The sequence below is a fragment of the Panthera pardus genome, unplaced genomic scaffold, assembly GCF_024362965.1.
Source record: "Panthera pardus isolate Hobbes unplaced genomic scaffold, ASM2436296v1 HiC_scaffold_27, whole genome shotgun sequence".
In the NCBI taxonomy this organism is placed as follows: domain Eukaryota; kingdom Metazoa; phylum Chordata; class Mammalia; order Carnivora; family Felidae; genus Panthera; species Panthera pardus.
In genome coordinates this window covers 109,162,067-109,176,124 of record NW_026526843.1, presented here as the reverse complement: position 1 = coordinate 109,176,124, position 14,058 = coordinate 109,162,067, and the positions used below count along the sequence as shown (strand labels likewise).

Here is a 14,058-nt window from a genome sequence, read left to right as displayed (position 1 = left end):
GGGAAGATTAAAAAGCTCTGGAGAAGGACGGTGGTGACAGTTGTACAACAATGTGAATGCACTTAATGCCACTGAACTATACACTAGAATGGTAAAAATGGTCAATTTTATGTCACTCATAGTTGACCACAATAAGCAATAAATAAATGAAAGCTAACAAACACGTTCAAACATTTAAGACAAAATAGGAATTCTTGGAAACCACTTTCCCTGTCAAGGGGCCTTCCACATTATTCATTTGAGAAACGCTGCTCTATCTGGTTTCTCTCTAGACCTCCAGGGTGGAGGGAGGTTCAGAGACCGACTAAACACCGCCGGATCTCAGAAAGTTGTCTTCTAACTTGATGCGTGTTCCTCAAATTAGCACCTTTCCTCTTTCTGGATAAAGAGACTCTCTTCAAACCAACAGCCTTTGGTTTAACTGCTGATTTCATTGTGTGGTTCATGAAATAATCACATCACAGGCTCCCTCCCACTAAGGGAAATGAAAGTTAACTAAAATGTGTCACTGAGTGGAACTTTAGATATCTCTGAGTTCCTCTGGTTATCGAATCTTACACTTAACAGGCACTCAATAAACACTTGTAGAATTTAATTGAATTCCAGTATATGGCAATATTGAGTCAACTGTCTTGTTTATTCTACCAGTACGGGCTGGTTTATGTTCACAATCTGAAAATGTAACAAAGGGAGAAAGTGTGTGGTACAGGGTAGTCACCAATGCTCTCTCACCATCATGTACTGTTATGAAGTTTAGAACTTTCACAGAAACTTGCCCCTGAGAGGGCATCATAAATACTCAACTCATTTTTTGCCAGGTACATGAGCTGACATATGGCATATACTTGCCGGCTGAGGAATACATACTTAGCACAATGCTGTTCGTTAACAAAACTGATGCATCGTGAAGGCAAGGCTTTGAGATGGTTCTTCTAGCCTGGATCCTGGGGTTCTAACCAGCCTTACCTTGCACTGTTTGAAGCTAAAAGCATAATATTTTTAGGGGAGCTTATGACAATGACACAAAGCTAAGCTCAGAAACCACAAAGGGGTTATTACAGCCACGATATTTCCTTCATCAGCACGGGACTTAGACCCATATCCCAGAGAAATATAAAGTCACCTTGAGGACCCAGGGCCTGCAGGACACAGTTTTCCATAAGGTTCTGGGAAACAAAGTTCCTTTCAATGCCAGCCAGGGCACAAAGTCAAAGGAGGAAGGGAAGGGGAAAAGAAAGAGAAGGAACCAAACTCCCAAGCGTTTCACCTTTCACTGTGTGTACCCTAATCTCACACTTGAATGCTAAACCAGGATTAATAACCTCAAAATGGTACACTGGAAAGGGAACAGTGCTGTGGACTATGAAAGCCTCGCAGCAGTCTCCTTCAGAGGTGTCTCTCTCCCACCTCTCCCGTCTCTGTCTCTCTCTCTCTCTCTCTCTCTCTCTCTCTCTCTCTCTCTCTCTCTCACACACACACAGACACACACACACGGGTGGAAGCACATATAGTGGAGAAGGGATAAGAAGCCATATGAGCACATAGTTTCTTGAACTAAAACTGAAAGCAAGCACAGGGACAGCAAGCACCCCACCGATCCACATGCACTAATCCCCATGGACTCAAGTCCTCTTCGTTATCATCATCATCGGCCATTCTAGTCATTCAGAGGGTAATGGAAATAAAGAATGGATATAAAACGTCACCCTGCCTACAACCTGAATTCCTTAAAGGACAAAAAGGAAAATTATGTCCGTCACATCCCTATTTATAATATCAAGATTATGGAAACAACATAAATGCTCAGTTGACAGGGAAATGGTGACATAAATCGAGATCCTGAAGTCAGATATTCAGCAACTAAAAATACTGGCTTCGAAGATGACTATGAAGGTAAATAAACACCAGGCCATACAATTATATTTATTACAATCCATGCACATATAGCTACAAGTACATAGCAAAAAGCCGAAAAAGACCCACACCAAAATAAAATGGCAGTGGTTGTATCGGAGTACAGTATGGGTCACCAATTCAAATTCTCCTGCTTCTTATTTTCTAAATCCTATAACACAGTCGCTATATTTATAAACAAAAAAATGTAAGGTTCGAGAACATTGGAGCTAGAAGAAGAAACAGCCTAGAATCCACCCCCTCCGTGCAGGTGCTGGAAGGTGAGCCCCTCCCTTGAGATGGTGAGCCTGCGCCCCACCCCCTCCCCCAGCGATGGCGGGAGCTCCTCCCAAGGCCCTCTCAGGGACCACTCTTCAAAGGTTTCTTCTTCCCTGGGGGACCACACTCCTTGTGTGGCCTCTGTGACCTTAGACTGCTCTGAATAAAAGCCAGTCTCACCGGCCACACTACTTTTACTGAGCAAAGGAGGTGGCGATGGTGGACGGTGCACTGGTGACATTGGTAGAAAGTCCAGAGGCCCCGGCAATGGCAGTGGGAGAGGGCTCTGAGGAAGCAATGGGAGGGGTGTGAGAAGAAGGGTTTCGACAGTGAACGGGAGTTGGGGGAGGGAGACAGAGAGAGAGAGAGAGAGAGAGAGCTGGCCAGGAGGTAAGAGAGGAAGAGGTGCTGGGGAGGAGATGGGAGGGAAAGGGGTGGGAAAAGAGAGGGAGGAGGAAGTGGAGAGAGGCAAATGAGGGATCAGTAAGAAGGGCAGGGAAAGGCAGGGATGTGGAGAAGCAGGATATGTAGGAGGGTGAATGTGGGTGAGAAGAGGGACGGAGAGGAGGGGCGAGGAAGAGAGAGGAGGGGGCGGTGAGGAGGTGGAAAAAAAAGGCAGAGGAGAAAGGGAGGAAAAAGAGAGGGGCCCCAGGGAAGGGCAGGAGAGAAAGAGTGTGGGAGAGAGGGAGGGTCAGAAGAGGGTGGGGGGATGGGGGATCGGTAGACAGACAGCGACGGTCAGACAGAGAGGGTCTGAGGGAAGAGAAAATTGGGGAAAGAGCAAGGAGTAAAGGGAAGGTATGGGGAGAGGGGTGAAGACAGAGGGTGGGGGGTGACATGGAGGGTGGGAGAAGAGAGAAGGTGGGGGGGAGAAGACAGAAGGTGCTGGTGGGGGCAAGAAGGGGTGGGGACAAAGAAAAAAGAGAGGGAAGAGAAGTTAGGAGGGAGAGAATGTGGCAGGGAGAAGGTAGGGGAAGGTGGGAAGAGGGGTTACTTGGAAGGCAGCAGAGGAAGAGAGAGACAACCCGGAAATGTGAAGGGAAGAGGCAGGGAGGGTAGAAGGGAGAGATGGAGTGGGTGGGGGTGGTGAGGGATGAGAGATGGCTGACGGGACTGAGAAAGGGTGGGGGAGAAAAGTGGAGAGGAGAGAAGGCATGAGGTTGGACAGAGGTAGCCCGCCAGACTTTGGATGACAGTCCCCTGCCCCCTTTCCCCTTCATCTCTCTGGGCGGTTACCTTGCCAGGCAGTGGCTGTTTTTCACAATGTCTTCATCTCTTCCTCCATTTAAGAACCCACAGGTTCCCTAAAAGAGCCAGAAAGTGTCACAACTGTACCCCACCCCCACAGTGTGTTATCATCAACCCATCCAAATGCCTCCGAAGTCACATCTACGCTTTTTTACACGATTGGGGTCTCAAAGGATAAAAATAACCCCATTAATCACTCAGAAGCACAACTGTGCCCGACAGGGCCAGGAGCCCTCAGGGCTCCTCAGGGGAGCCTTATGAAAGGGGCTCCAAAGATGGATGGGACAATGTCAAAGGCTCTAACACCACCTCACACTCATCACCCCTTTCTTTGTCAAGAGAAAATGGGTAACAGGGCACTTTCAGGTATTCTGGCTTACGGCTTTCAAGCATCCTCGTATAGAGTGCACGCCCCAAGAGCGGCCCCCAGGTACCCCCATCTCACCAAGCACTGCTCCCAGGACAGGGCTTCATTCAGATCAGGGGACTGGAACCAGGTGCGTCCTTCTCCTCCTAGAAGTGGGCCCACAGCAACCACCTGTGTATCTTCGGGAGCGACATGGACTCCAGTGGGCTCAGCCTGGCTAATGGGAATTTGGAACTGGAATGAACAATCAAGTCACTCTTAACAAGCGGCTGGAACTGCGGCACATGCCCCATGAATGAAATGCGCAGAGAGAAGAAAGGGGACAGGGGCAGGGAAGAGGGGAGGAGAGAAGGCGAGATGGCACATGGGGCAGTTAACCCATCCCTGGTTCTGGGGCTTCTTGGGACCCTTGGGGTGCAAGAGAGGCCCCTGTGACCCTGTAATAAGCCCTCCTTTCCAGGTAACAGGCTCTGCTTCGCCTCCTCACTTGAAGAAAGTCCTTATTGCACGTCTGCAATATGAAGCAGGAGAGAGTCCTAACCCAGTTAAGAAGCGTGGTCTCCATCAGTTAAGATCCAGGACAAAGTTTCTACCGGTTAAGAAACCTAGACCAGTTGAGACTCAGGAGTACACAGCACAGTCTCCTAGAGAGCTCTTCCAAAATATGCCCATCGGTCCACCAAAATCAGACGAGGAGGACCCAGACATAGAGTTCTAGTGCACATCCCTAGGGGAGGAAGCCACCAGCTACACAGAAGTTCTCCTATCAACGACTAACCATGACCTCATCGCATAAAAGGAGGGAGAAATAACAGAAATACACGTCCGCTGCCACAGGCATGAACTCTGCCCGGAAGATTTTGGGAGAAATAAAACACAGACAGCCTTGGTCAGGGGACGGGGGAGGAATCACCAGAGAACTGGAGGGCTGAGATTCAGAAAGAGACCTGTCATTGTGAGCACTTTTCATTACAAAAAAATGAAATTACATTTAAAAATGTTTTGAAAATTCCCCCAGCAAGTAGCTATAGTCTCAATCCCCAACAAGCAGGTGAACTCCTTCCCAATGCAAATTGTGTCCTCCACTGGGGACACCCCTACTCCCATTCTCTCCCCAGACCCAGCCCCCTCCCCCCCCCCCCCAGCTAAGTACTTTTTCATTTCTTTGCTGACAAAGGCAGCAATTAAGCTAAAACATCACCATCAATTCCCCACCACTTGCTCGGCCCAACCTGCTCAAGGGTCAACAATGAGCTACCTGACAGACTGTATTTGGGGTGACACGTCTGTTGTCCATCTAATATTTTATGGAGAACAAAGGGGCAGTGAGAAATCACTGGTTAAGTGAAAAATGATCCCATTTTGTTTGTTATGAGGAGGGGTTTAGGGTTTTGATTTCTGAATGATCACAACAGGAGAAAGGCAACGCCCATTTATGAAGCCATTCATGTCAAATGAATTTTACCCAGAAGCTAGCATGTAAAATGCTCAAGCAGAAGGTAGCATCCAGAACAGTCTGGTGAAGAAAATGAATATCCGTGAAGAAGCCGGCTAAGAAGAGGGGACAGCAAAGCCAAGAAGGCCTTTCCCAGTTCTTATCCAAAACAATATTTAAGCACCTCCTTTGAGCTCTAGGCACAAAAATGAGAACTAGCTGGAATAATTAGGGAGGACACTAAGCTAATTAAAGACTTGTCACACAGGGAGTGGGTGTGTGATGGATAAAACTAGTGCAGCCCCAGAGGACCAGACCTAGAACAGGGCCCCAAGTCTTCCAAGTCTAGAACAGTCTAGAAAAATCCAGCAAAAACACAAGGGCTGGTGCTTGCATACCGACTGATAAATAGTTGAAATCTAAGGAGACGGTGATTTAAAGTGTCTATACATGCTGTACTCCGGTGCTTAAAGACTTAAATTTGTTAAGCAAAATGAGTAATTAATGAGACGTCAACATTTATAGCATTTAATCCAAGATACTGAGGAAGAAACAGCAGTATGAACTGAATAGCACTTCATCTTGCCACTCTGTCCCTCACCTGGGGGCAGGCCAGCCTCCTGCGGTGGCCCCACCACTTCCATGGCCACTGGAAGGAAATCAGCTTAAGGCCTTTACTGGGCTTTTCTTGCCAACTGAATGCAGTTCAGTGAGGACAAATATTAGTGAGGATTTTTTTTTTGTTATTAGTGTTTTTTCTTCCCGAAGCTAAACATAGCACAGTTTATCACCCCAGGAAGGTCCACGAGATACATTTTGCTTTGCTGAAGTGTCCCCTAATGAAAACTATTGGCTTTCCTGCAAGATATTTACCCATACAATAACAATCAAGTTGAAAACCAACTTCCCAAAATCACCCGGGTTGCCCGCATACCTTTGCCAGCTAAAGGAATTCAGGCAAAGAAACATGCAACTCTCGACTCTCTACGTGTGGATTGGAGGGGTCAGTTTGGCAGTGCAGTGCTTTCTCCCGTGACTGAAATATCCTGATGAATCCCAGTAATTGCCAAGGAAGTTACCCAAGCAACTAACTCACAAATGCTTCAGGATAGAAAAGGATATTCACAATTCCCCCAAGAGGACGAGAGGGATGTAACCAAGGGAGGTGGCTGGAGGGACAGAGTCAAACTGAAGTGCCTCCCAAAGGAGACGGTGACCGAACACATGTAAAAACAACAAAACCATACTTTCCCTCTTCCTGTATTCCTTTGGAATCTCAACTGGGACCCTTGGACTTCCACCAAGTGTTCTCCAAAATTCCTGGGCAGCCAGGACCCCCCAGGGGATCTGGATTCTATGCTTCAAGTTAGAAACTTGCCAGGAAGGGGTGATGAAAAACTTTTCGAAATAGATAGTAGTACTGGGTGCACAAGACTGCGAATGTACTTAACGCCGCTGAGCTGCGGACTTAAAAATGGTTGCAATGGCAAACTTTGTTATATCCATATTACCATGATTTTAAAAATTAATAACGTAACATACCAAAAACCACTGAACTTCACACTTTCGATGGGTGAATTGTAAGATATGTGAATTATAACTCAATAAAGCTGTTTTTTTTTTTTTTTTAATTTACCAAGGAAACAGCTAGTAGAAAGAGCTTCAATGGGGGAAGCAGGAGCCTGATATTTACTGAGCACCTACCTATATAAGTTGCTAGTTCTTTCCTATTTAAAGGGAGCCGGGCCCTGCAGCTAGGGGACCATGCACTTTGCCTCTCAGAGTCTCAGTTCCATCATCTGATGGTGTGGGCTGCCATGACTGCCAAGGACCTTTCTAGCACTTCAGTTCCAGAGACCCATGTGTGAGTGGCAGAAGGACCCACCATCTGCCACCCGGCACACAAGCACATCCCACCAGGAAGGCAAAACATCAGGGGAGCCAAACACGGGAGAAGTAAGTTTAACAACTCTGCAACCCAGGGATTGACAGAAGAGACGCAATGAGCTGTGTTAAGACACTTTCTACTCACAGAACAAAATGGTTAAAGAATGCCAAAGAGCCCTGCTTTCCAGTGACTTCTGGGTTTATTCATAAAACAAAGGCTGTGGCTCCAGAGGAAACCTTGTGTCCGGAGCAACTGATGATGAAGGAAGGAAACGGTGTTTCAACCATCTGTGTAACGCTCAGAGCAGGCTGCCCCAACTTTGGGGGCTGAATAACCATTGGGGGGCTGTCCTGTACATTGTAGGATGTGTAGCAGTATCCCCAACCCCTGGCCCCCAGACGCCAGCAGCCTGCCCTCCCCCACCAGCTGTGACAACCAAGTGTCTCCAAACATTGCCAAATGTCCTCCTGGGGGGCAAAATCGCCCCTGGTTGAGAACCACTGCCAGAGAGAATTTTCCATCTTGAACTTGCAGTTCTTTGTCAAAGCCACGCGCCATGTGGCGTTACCCTTTTCATCCACTGCAGTGCAGGCCACCATGAACTGTCGGCAAACAGACCTTGTCAGCACACTGTGCCTGGGGGATCTTACAGAATTACACACACACTCCTGGCAGCCAATAGCCTAGGAGAATTTCAAGCAGTAACCATACTTGGGTGAAAGGGTTACTCATTCATTCATTCAGTAATATATGGCACTTCCCGTGTGCCAGGCAATGAGCCAGGGCAATGTAGTTGGGGACACCCTGTCAGAGATGAACAGACTTAATACAAGACGACGTGTCATATAGCACCCTTCGGAGCAGGCCTCAAAAGATGAACAAGGGGTGTGGCAGGCTGCTAACAGCCCCTCAAAGACGCCCACATCCGAATCCGCAGAACCTGTGAATGTTACCTTCTGTGGTAAAAAGGATTTTGCAGACAGATTAAGCGAAGGGGCTTGAGATGGGGAGGGTAGCCTGAATTACCCAGGTAGGCCCAATAGAACACAATGGTCTTTGTAAAAGGAAGGCAGGAAGTTCAGAGTAAAAGAGGAGATGTGAAGACAGAAGCAGAGGTTAGAGTGACGTGGCCACAAGCCAAGGAACGTGAGCGCTTCTTCCAGAAGCTGGCAAAGGCAAGGAAATGGACTCTCCCTGAGAGCCTCCAGAAGGAACACAGCCCTGCCCACACCTTGATATCAACCCAGTAAGACCCAGTAAGACCCAGTTTGGACCTCTGACCTCCAGAAGTGTAAGATTACAAATTTATGTTGTTTTAAGCCACTGAGTTTGTAGTATCTTATCACAGCAGCAAGAGGAAACTAACACAGAGGGACTACAAGGCAGAGAAGAGAATGAAATCCCTTCCCCATGAATGGAAAGGAACTGCATGGCAAAGGCTCAGAGGCCTGAACAAGCATGGAAAAAAGGCAGGCGTGGCCGCCAAGCTCCCCAAAGGCTTTGCTAAGGCATTCAGGATCTAAAGCATCTGCAGAGATGTTTCTAAAGCATTCCAGAAACATTTGGGCTTGACTGTACACTGGAAAGAATGGAGAGAGAGGAGATGGGAAAGAAGAGGAGGCAAGACCAAGAGGAGAACACCTATGCAAGTGGTGGGAAAGGCAGTGATATCCTCCAGGAAGTGGGGAACGGGGAGGAGAAATGCTGAGCTCCGCATGTAGCATGCTCTGTTTGAGGTGTCCAAGAAACACCTGGATAAAGTTAGCTAGAAGGTTAGGAAAAATAATTCATTCAATCAATATTAACTTGGGGCTTCCCATGTGCCAGCACAGGGACACAACGACCAAAGTGATGCAGTTCCTGCCCTCCTTCAACATGGAAGAGAAAAGCAGAAGAGTCAGTATCAGAGGGATGTGCTACGAAAGAGACTTGACCGGCCACGGCTGGCCTGGAAGATGGAAGTAGGCCGTGAGCCAAGGAATGCAGAAGACTCTGGAACCGACAAAGCGAGGAAAGGGATTCTCCCCTAGAGCCTCTGGCAGGAATGCAGCCCTGCCCACATTTTGATCTTAGCCCAGTGAGACCTGTGTTGGACTTCTGACCTCCAGAACTTTAAAGACAATAAACTTATGGCATTTTGGGGCACCAAGTTTTTGGTAATTTATTACAGCAGCAATCAGAAACTAATACAGGTACCGGTACAGAAAATGAGGAACAAAGATCAAAAACCCTAACAATGCTAACAATGTACCGTAACGTCCCTTCTAAAGAGGACGGAGGGCAAAGAAGGATGATGGCAAAGGCCTATGTGATACTCTGGTAAAAGTCCAAGAGACACTGAGATGAGCCAGCTAGTGTCACTAATGCCTGGGTGTTGGAGGTCTGGCATGGACTAGATTCACGGCAGAATCAACACTGTACCGTTCTAGTGATTCCATACGAGGTTTGTTCTGAACTAGGAGCATATTTTTCTCCTTCTCTAAGGCCATGTGTCACTTGTAACAGCATCTTATATTTGACCAGAGTGCCCAGGTACTACCCTTCAGTGACCCACATACTCTGGACCTCAGCTTTCTCACCTGCACGGCAAGAAGGTCTACCCCCGACCTTGACCATGCATCAGAACCACCTGGAGGGCTTCTTAAAACACAGATTGCTAGGCTCCCCACCCCACCCCAGTTCATCATTCAGTAGGCAGAATTGGGGCCAGAGAATTTGTATCTTTAACAAGATTCCAAGGAGGCTGATGCTGGGGGACCACACTCTGAGAACCACTGCATTAGACTCTCCTCTCACAATGCCAGGATTCTAGTATTTTTCTGCCCTGCGTCTTTCCCGTTAAGAGCCATCCTGACTTATTGGCTCTCAGCAGCTTGCTCCGTGTGACTCTGTATCTCTTCTCTGGTATGGCATTTCAGTTGTCCATTGTGCTTAATGTTGAACAGTCCCCAGACTAGAGCTGCCCCGTATTAAGGAAGTAGCCACAAAGTATACCTAGAAAGGCATTCTCCTCCCCTCCCCCACCCTCGACTCCTTTTCCCTCCCCCCATTTATCTCTTAGTTAACTCGGAAAAGCAGCCCCTGCCGGCCGGGAGCTGGCCGGGCAGTCTCCCATTGAACAAGCAATTTCCCCAGAACACCAACATCAGACAAGGCCACTCTGTGACCAGGATGGGACAAGACAAAAACAAGACCACTCCGTAATCCTGTCCGAACACGGAGAACAAGTGAACCTTGTCCAAACCACAACAGCCTCCACACATCCCCGAATCCTGGCCAATAGGAGTGACTGCTGCTCCTTTACCAATCACAGCCTTTCTCTGGTCTTCCCTGCTTCTCGGGAAGATGTATGAAGACCCCCTACCGTGGAAATCCCTCACTTCCAGCCAGCACCCAATCCAGAGATCACCTGGCTTCCTTAAACACTCCCCTAAAGCCCCTCCCACAGGCCTAGTCCTACTCGGGTCCTGTCCGACGCGGCTCCCTGTGATGCACGCTGTCCCTCGCTGCCAGGAGAGCAGAACCGCTTGTTCCACTACGGATGTGTTGAAGGGGGTACTGGAGGGCAGTGATGACTCCTACCCAATTTTCAGATTTCGGCTCAAACACAATCTCCTCAAAGACATTCCCCTTACCCCTCTGCAACCTAAATCACATTGCCCCTCTCTAATCTCCTTCACGAGACCTACCAGGGCTTATAACTGCATATTGTCATGAGTATCGCACTCAGGCCTACCTCTCCACTAGCCGGAAAAGCCTAAGCTGGCAGGTCTATGTGTGTCGTGCACCCATTCCTAGCACAATGCCTGGCCCAAAGCAGGAGGTCAATAAATACCGGATGGATAGATGGATGAATGGATGAATGCTGGCCACTGTATGCAACCTGCTTTAAAACGATTTCAGGGGCACCTGGGTGGCTCAGTCAGTTAAGCGTCTTGACTCTTGTTTTCGGCTCAGGTCATGATTCTCCTGGTTCGTGGATTGAGCCCCACATCGGGCTATGCACGGGCAGTGAGGAGCCTGCTTGGGAGCCCCTCTCTCTCCCTCTCTTTCTGTCCCTCTCCTGCTCATGCTCTCTCTCTCTCTCTCTCTCGCTTGCTCAAAATAAATACATAAACATTAAAAAAAACAATTTCAAACATAAGAGCTGATGAGAGAATATCAGTAATGCAAAAAGAACTGAAGGTCTGTGCAACCAGCAAGGTAGCAAGGTTCTGCCTGTGTCCTGATGGACGTGAAGGGGCAAAGTAAAGGTGATGAATGATAAAGGTGGAGTCTTTCTTCCAATTCTAATTTTAGACTGTGAAGGTCAATGCATTGCATTCATTTTTGCTTTAGTTTAGCGTAAAGCAATCTCTCACCAAAACAATACATTGCTGAAAACAGTCCAAACTTTGTTGTTACTCTGGAATTTTCTAAACAAAAATCATTTGCTGGGCTTGCAAATCTTTCACTGTTCACAGATTGGGATCATTAACATTTGTGTGATCATAATTACAAGAGGCTCTGCCCGTATCTGGCCCTGTAGGCATCTGCCTGCAAGTTCCGAGGGCACATTCTGAGCGGGCTTCCATTAAGAGGCCATTTTACAACTAACTGGCTTCACTTCAGGATTTTTTCAGATTAAAGACTACATAAGACAGTTTTACTGTGTTCGCCATCAACAGAAAAATCATTCCCAGGCCAGGTGAGAACGCAAATGTATCAAACTGATACACTGAACAAATCTTTTGCAAACCAAGGAGACTTGGGGATGGGGATGGGGATGGGAATGGGGATGGGGAAGGGGGCGGCGCCTGTGTGTACACACACACCTGCTTCAGAAACGGCACTGTTAGGTGGCTCCATCGGAAGACATGCAGAATGAACTGTTACCTACCTGTACTTCATCCCAAATACACTGCTGAAGACGCTTTAGAAAATAGCAGGCGATCTTTAGCCATAAACAACTATGGGCATCTTAAGCCCCACTATAAACATTTTAAATAATTAAATGACAGCATTCATTTTAATCTTATCGCCTCTAAGCAGTGACACCTGAAACAAATGAAAATCAGTTTCTGCACCCCCTCCCTTTTGTAATGGTTACAGTAAAAAAATAAAAAAAATAAAAAAAATAAAAAAGATTAAGCTTGAAAGGACTATAAACTGCAGAAGCAGTCTCTAATTTTCTTAGGAGGCTCTGGATAATGAAAACAGTTCAGACTCGAATAATAAACAGGTCTGTTTCTTCTTAAACTGGACTCCTCTTCCCACTGAGATACAGAAAGCACAGTCCAGCCACAGGAGAAGACATTTGGATCTAACTTCTTTTTTTGTCCAACCCTCTCGGGACCCACAAAAAAAGGAAAGGTGATCAAAATAATCACTTTCAGTTACCTCAGGAAAAACCAACCTGTTACTCAAGTAATCAGTAATGTTTAAAGTATATGCTTCTGTTAATAAACTAAATCATCTTATTAGATGGCAAAGCAAAACAAGAGTGTTGAGCTAAGCATTTTGTCTTCCACCAAGTAGGAGGGTTTCATACCCCCTCATTCATTCATTTATTCAATAAATATTTATTCAGGGCCTGCTCCATACCAAGCACCAAAGAAAACAGCGCCAAGCAAAACGGCACCCACGCAGTTCTGTCCCTACAGTCATGGAGCTTACAGTAGGGGAGATAAATGTTACACTCAAATAAATATGTAATACCGCTCTTTTTAAAAAGGTGCTAGAGGAGAAGGGTGACAGAGAAACTAATATAGACTGGAGGTGGTGCAGGGACCAGAGAAGGGCACTGAGAAAAAAGTGACATTGAAGCTGAGAGGCCATTGGATGGCCACCACTTTAGAAAAGGAAAACCATTTATGGCAGTGACCACAAATGGGATTTTAACTGCCTGTCAACAACTGATTGGGTTAAACCTCCCCTTTTCCACTGCATCCGTCTTCAGGAGCATCCTATGACCGCTTACCTATCACTGTTGGACTCGCCTACTCAAATCCTATTACCTGCCCACAGAAAGGTCTCACTTTATTATGATTTATTGTCATCTACAGCCTTCCTATGCCTGGCCTAGAAACACCTAAAATTATCTGCCAAAGGCATGAAAGACAGAGATTGGCTGCCAGCAAGAACATTAACTGGATGGGCCACACGATTACTAGCCCAGGCAATCACAAGTCCTTTGCCCAATAAGGTGCCACATCCTCTGGGCAAGGTGGCTCCAATGTGCCAGTCTACACCAGATGGGACCCAGGGGGCCTAATGGTTAGTTGCCTACTTGCAACTGATGTTCCACCAGTAAATCGAGGACTGGATCACCGGCTCCAGTTCCCCAAGCCTTCAGACTTAGAGGATGTAGGAAGTGCCCTTTGAGCATCACGCAGCGGAGAGCTCACCAGGCTGAGAGAAGGCAGGCAGAGAGAGGGTCAGGGCCGGAAAGAAGAGGGGCGCCAAGGGAGACGCGTCAGGCGCTCAGGACCCGAGGATGGCACGCCAAGCCGGGTACTGGGGCGTTTCCCGCACCCCCCCCACCACCACCACGTCGTCCCCCAGCAAACGCAACTCGGTCCCTGGCCGCGCCGAGACCCCGAGATTCTGGCTTCCCCCGCGGCGGGGCCAGGGACAGACAACGCGAACCCCCGCGCAGGGCCGGAGCCCACCAGCTCCCATTACCCACGTCCTCAGCGCAGAGAAGGGCGCGCTGGGGCGAGAAAATGGCCAAGACAAAACTCTCCCCGCCCACCCGAAGAACCAACCACACCCCCTGCATCCCTCAGCCTCAGCCGCCCCGGGCCGGCCCGCGATCCTCCGCCCAGGACCCCGCGGGGTTCCGGTCGGTGCCGCGCGGGCTCGGCAGGGACGCGAGTGGGAGTGAACGGGGGTGCGCGAGGTAGGCAGAGTGCCCACCGCGGTGTCACCGCCGGGGCCCTGCCCCCGGAGCGCCCTCCCGACTCCGCA

General features: G+C 48.1%; 2 protein-coding genes across 8 annotated transcripts in view; both read right to left on the bottom strand.

Moving 5' to 3' along the window:
• Window positions 1–14,058, bottom strand: part of SH3KBP1 (SH3 domain containing kinase binding protein 1) — a 330,169-nt gene that overhangs the window by 315,802 nt on the left and 309 nt on the right. The gene's annotated exons all lie outside the window — the stretch shown is intronic.
• On the bottom strand, window positions 2,267–4,542 carry LOC128773851 (uncharacterized). Its single transcript, XM_053891779.1, has 2 exons — window positions 3,866–4,542; window positions 2,267–3,476 (listed from the first exon to the last, which is right to left on the bottom strand). Exon 2 carries the CDS (start codon window positions 3,390–3,392, stop codon window positions 2,367–2,369), a length of 1,026 nt encoding a protein of 341 aa, XP_053747754.1. The 5' UTR covers window positions 3,393–3,476; window positions 3,866–4,542; the 3' UTR covers window positions 2,267–2,366.

What these genes read in the sequence shown, in the direction of transcription:
- LOC128773851 (XM_053891779.1), bottom strand. Translation starts at nt 3,392, where the DNA reads ATGAAGGGGAAAGGGGGCAGGGGACTGTCATCCAAAGTCTGGCGGGCT.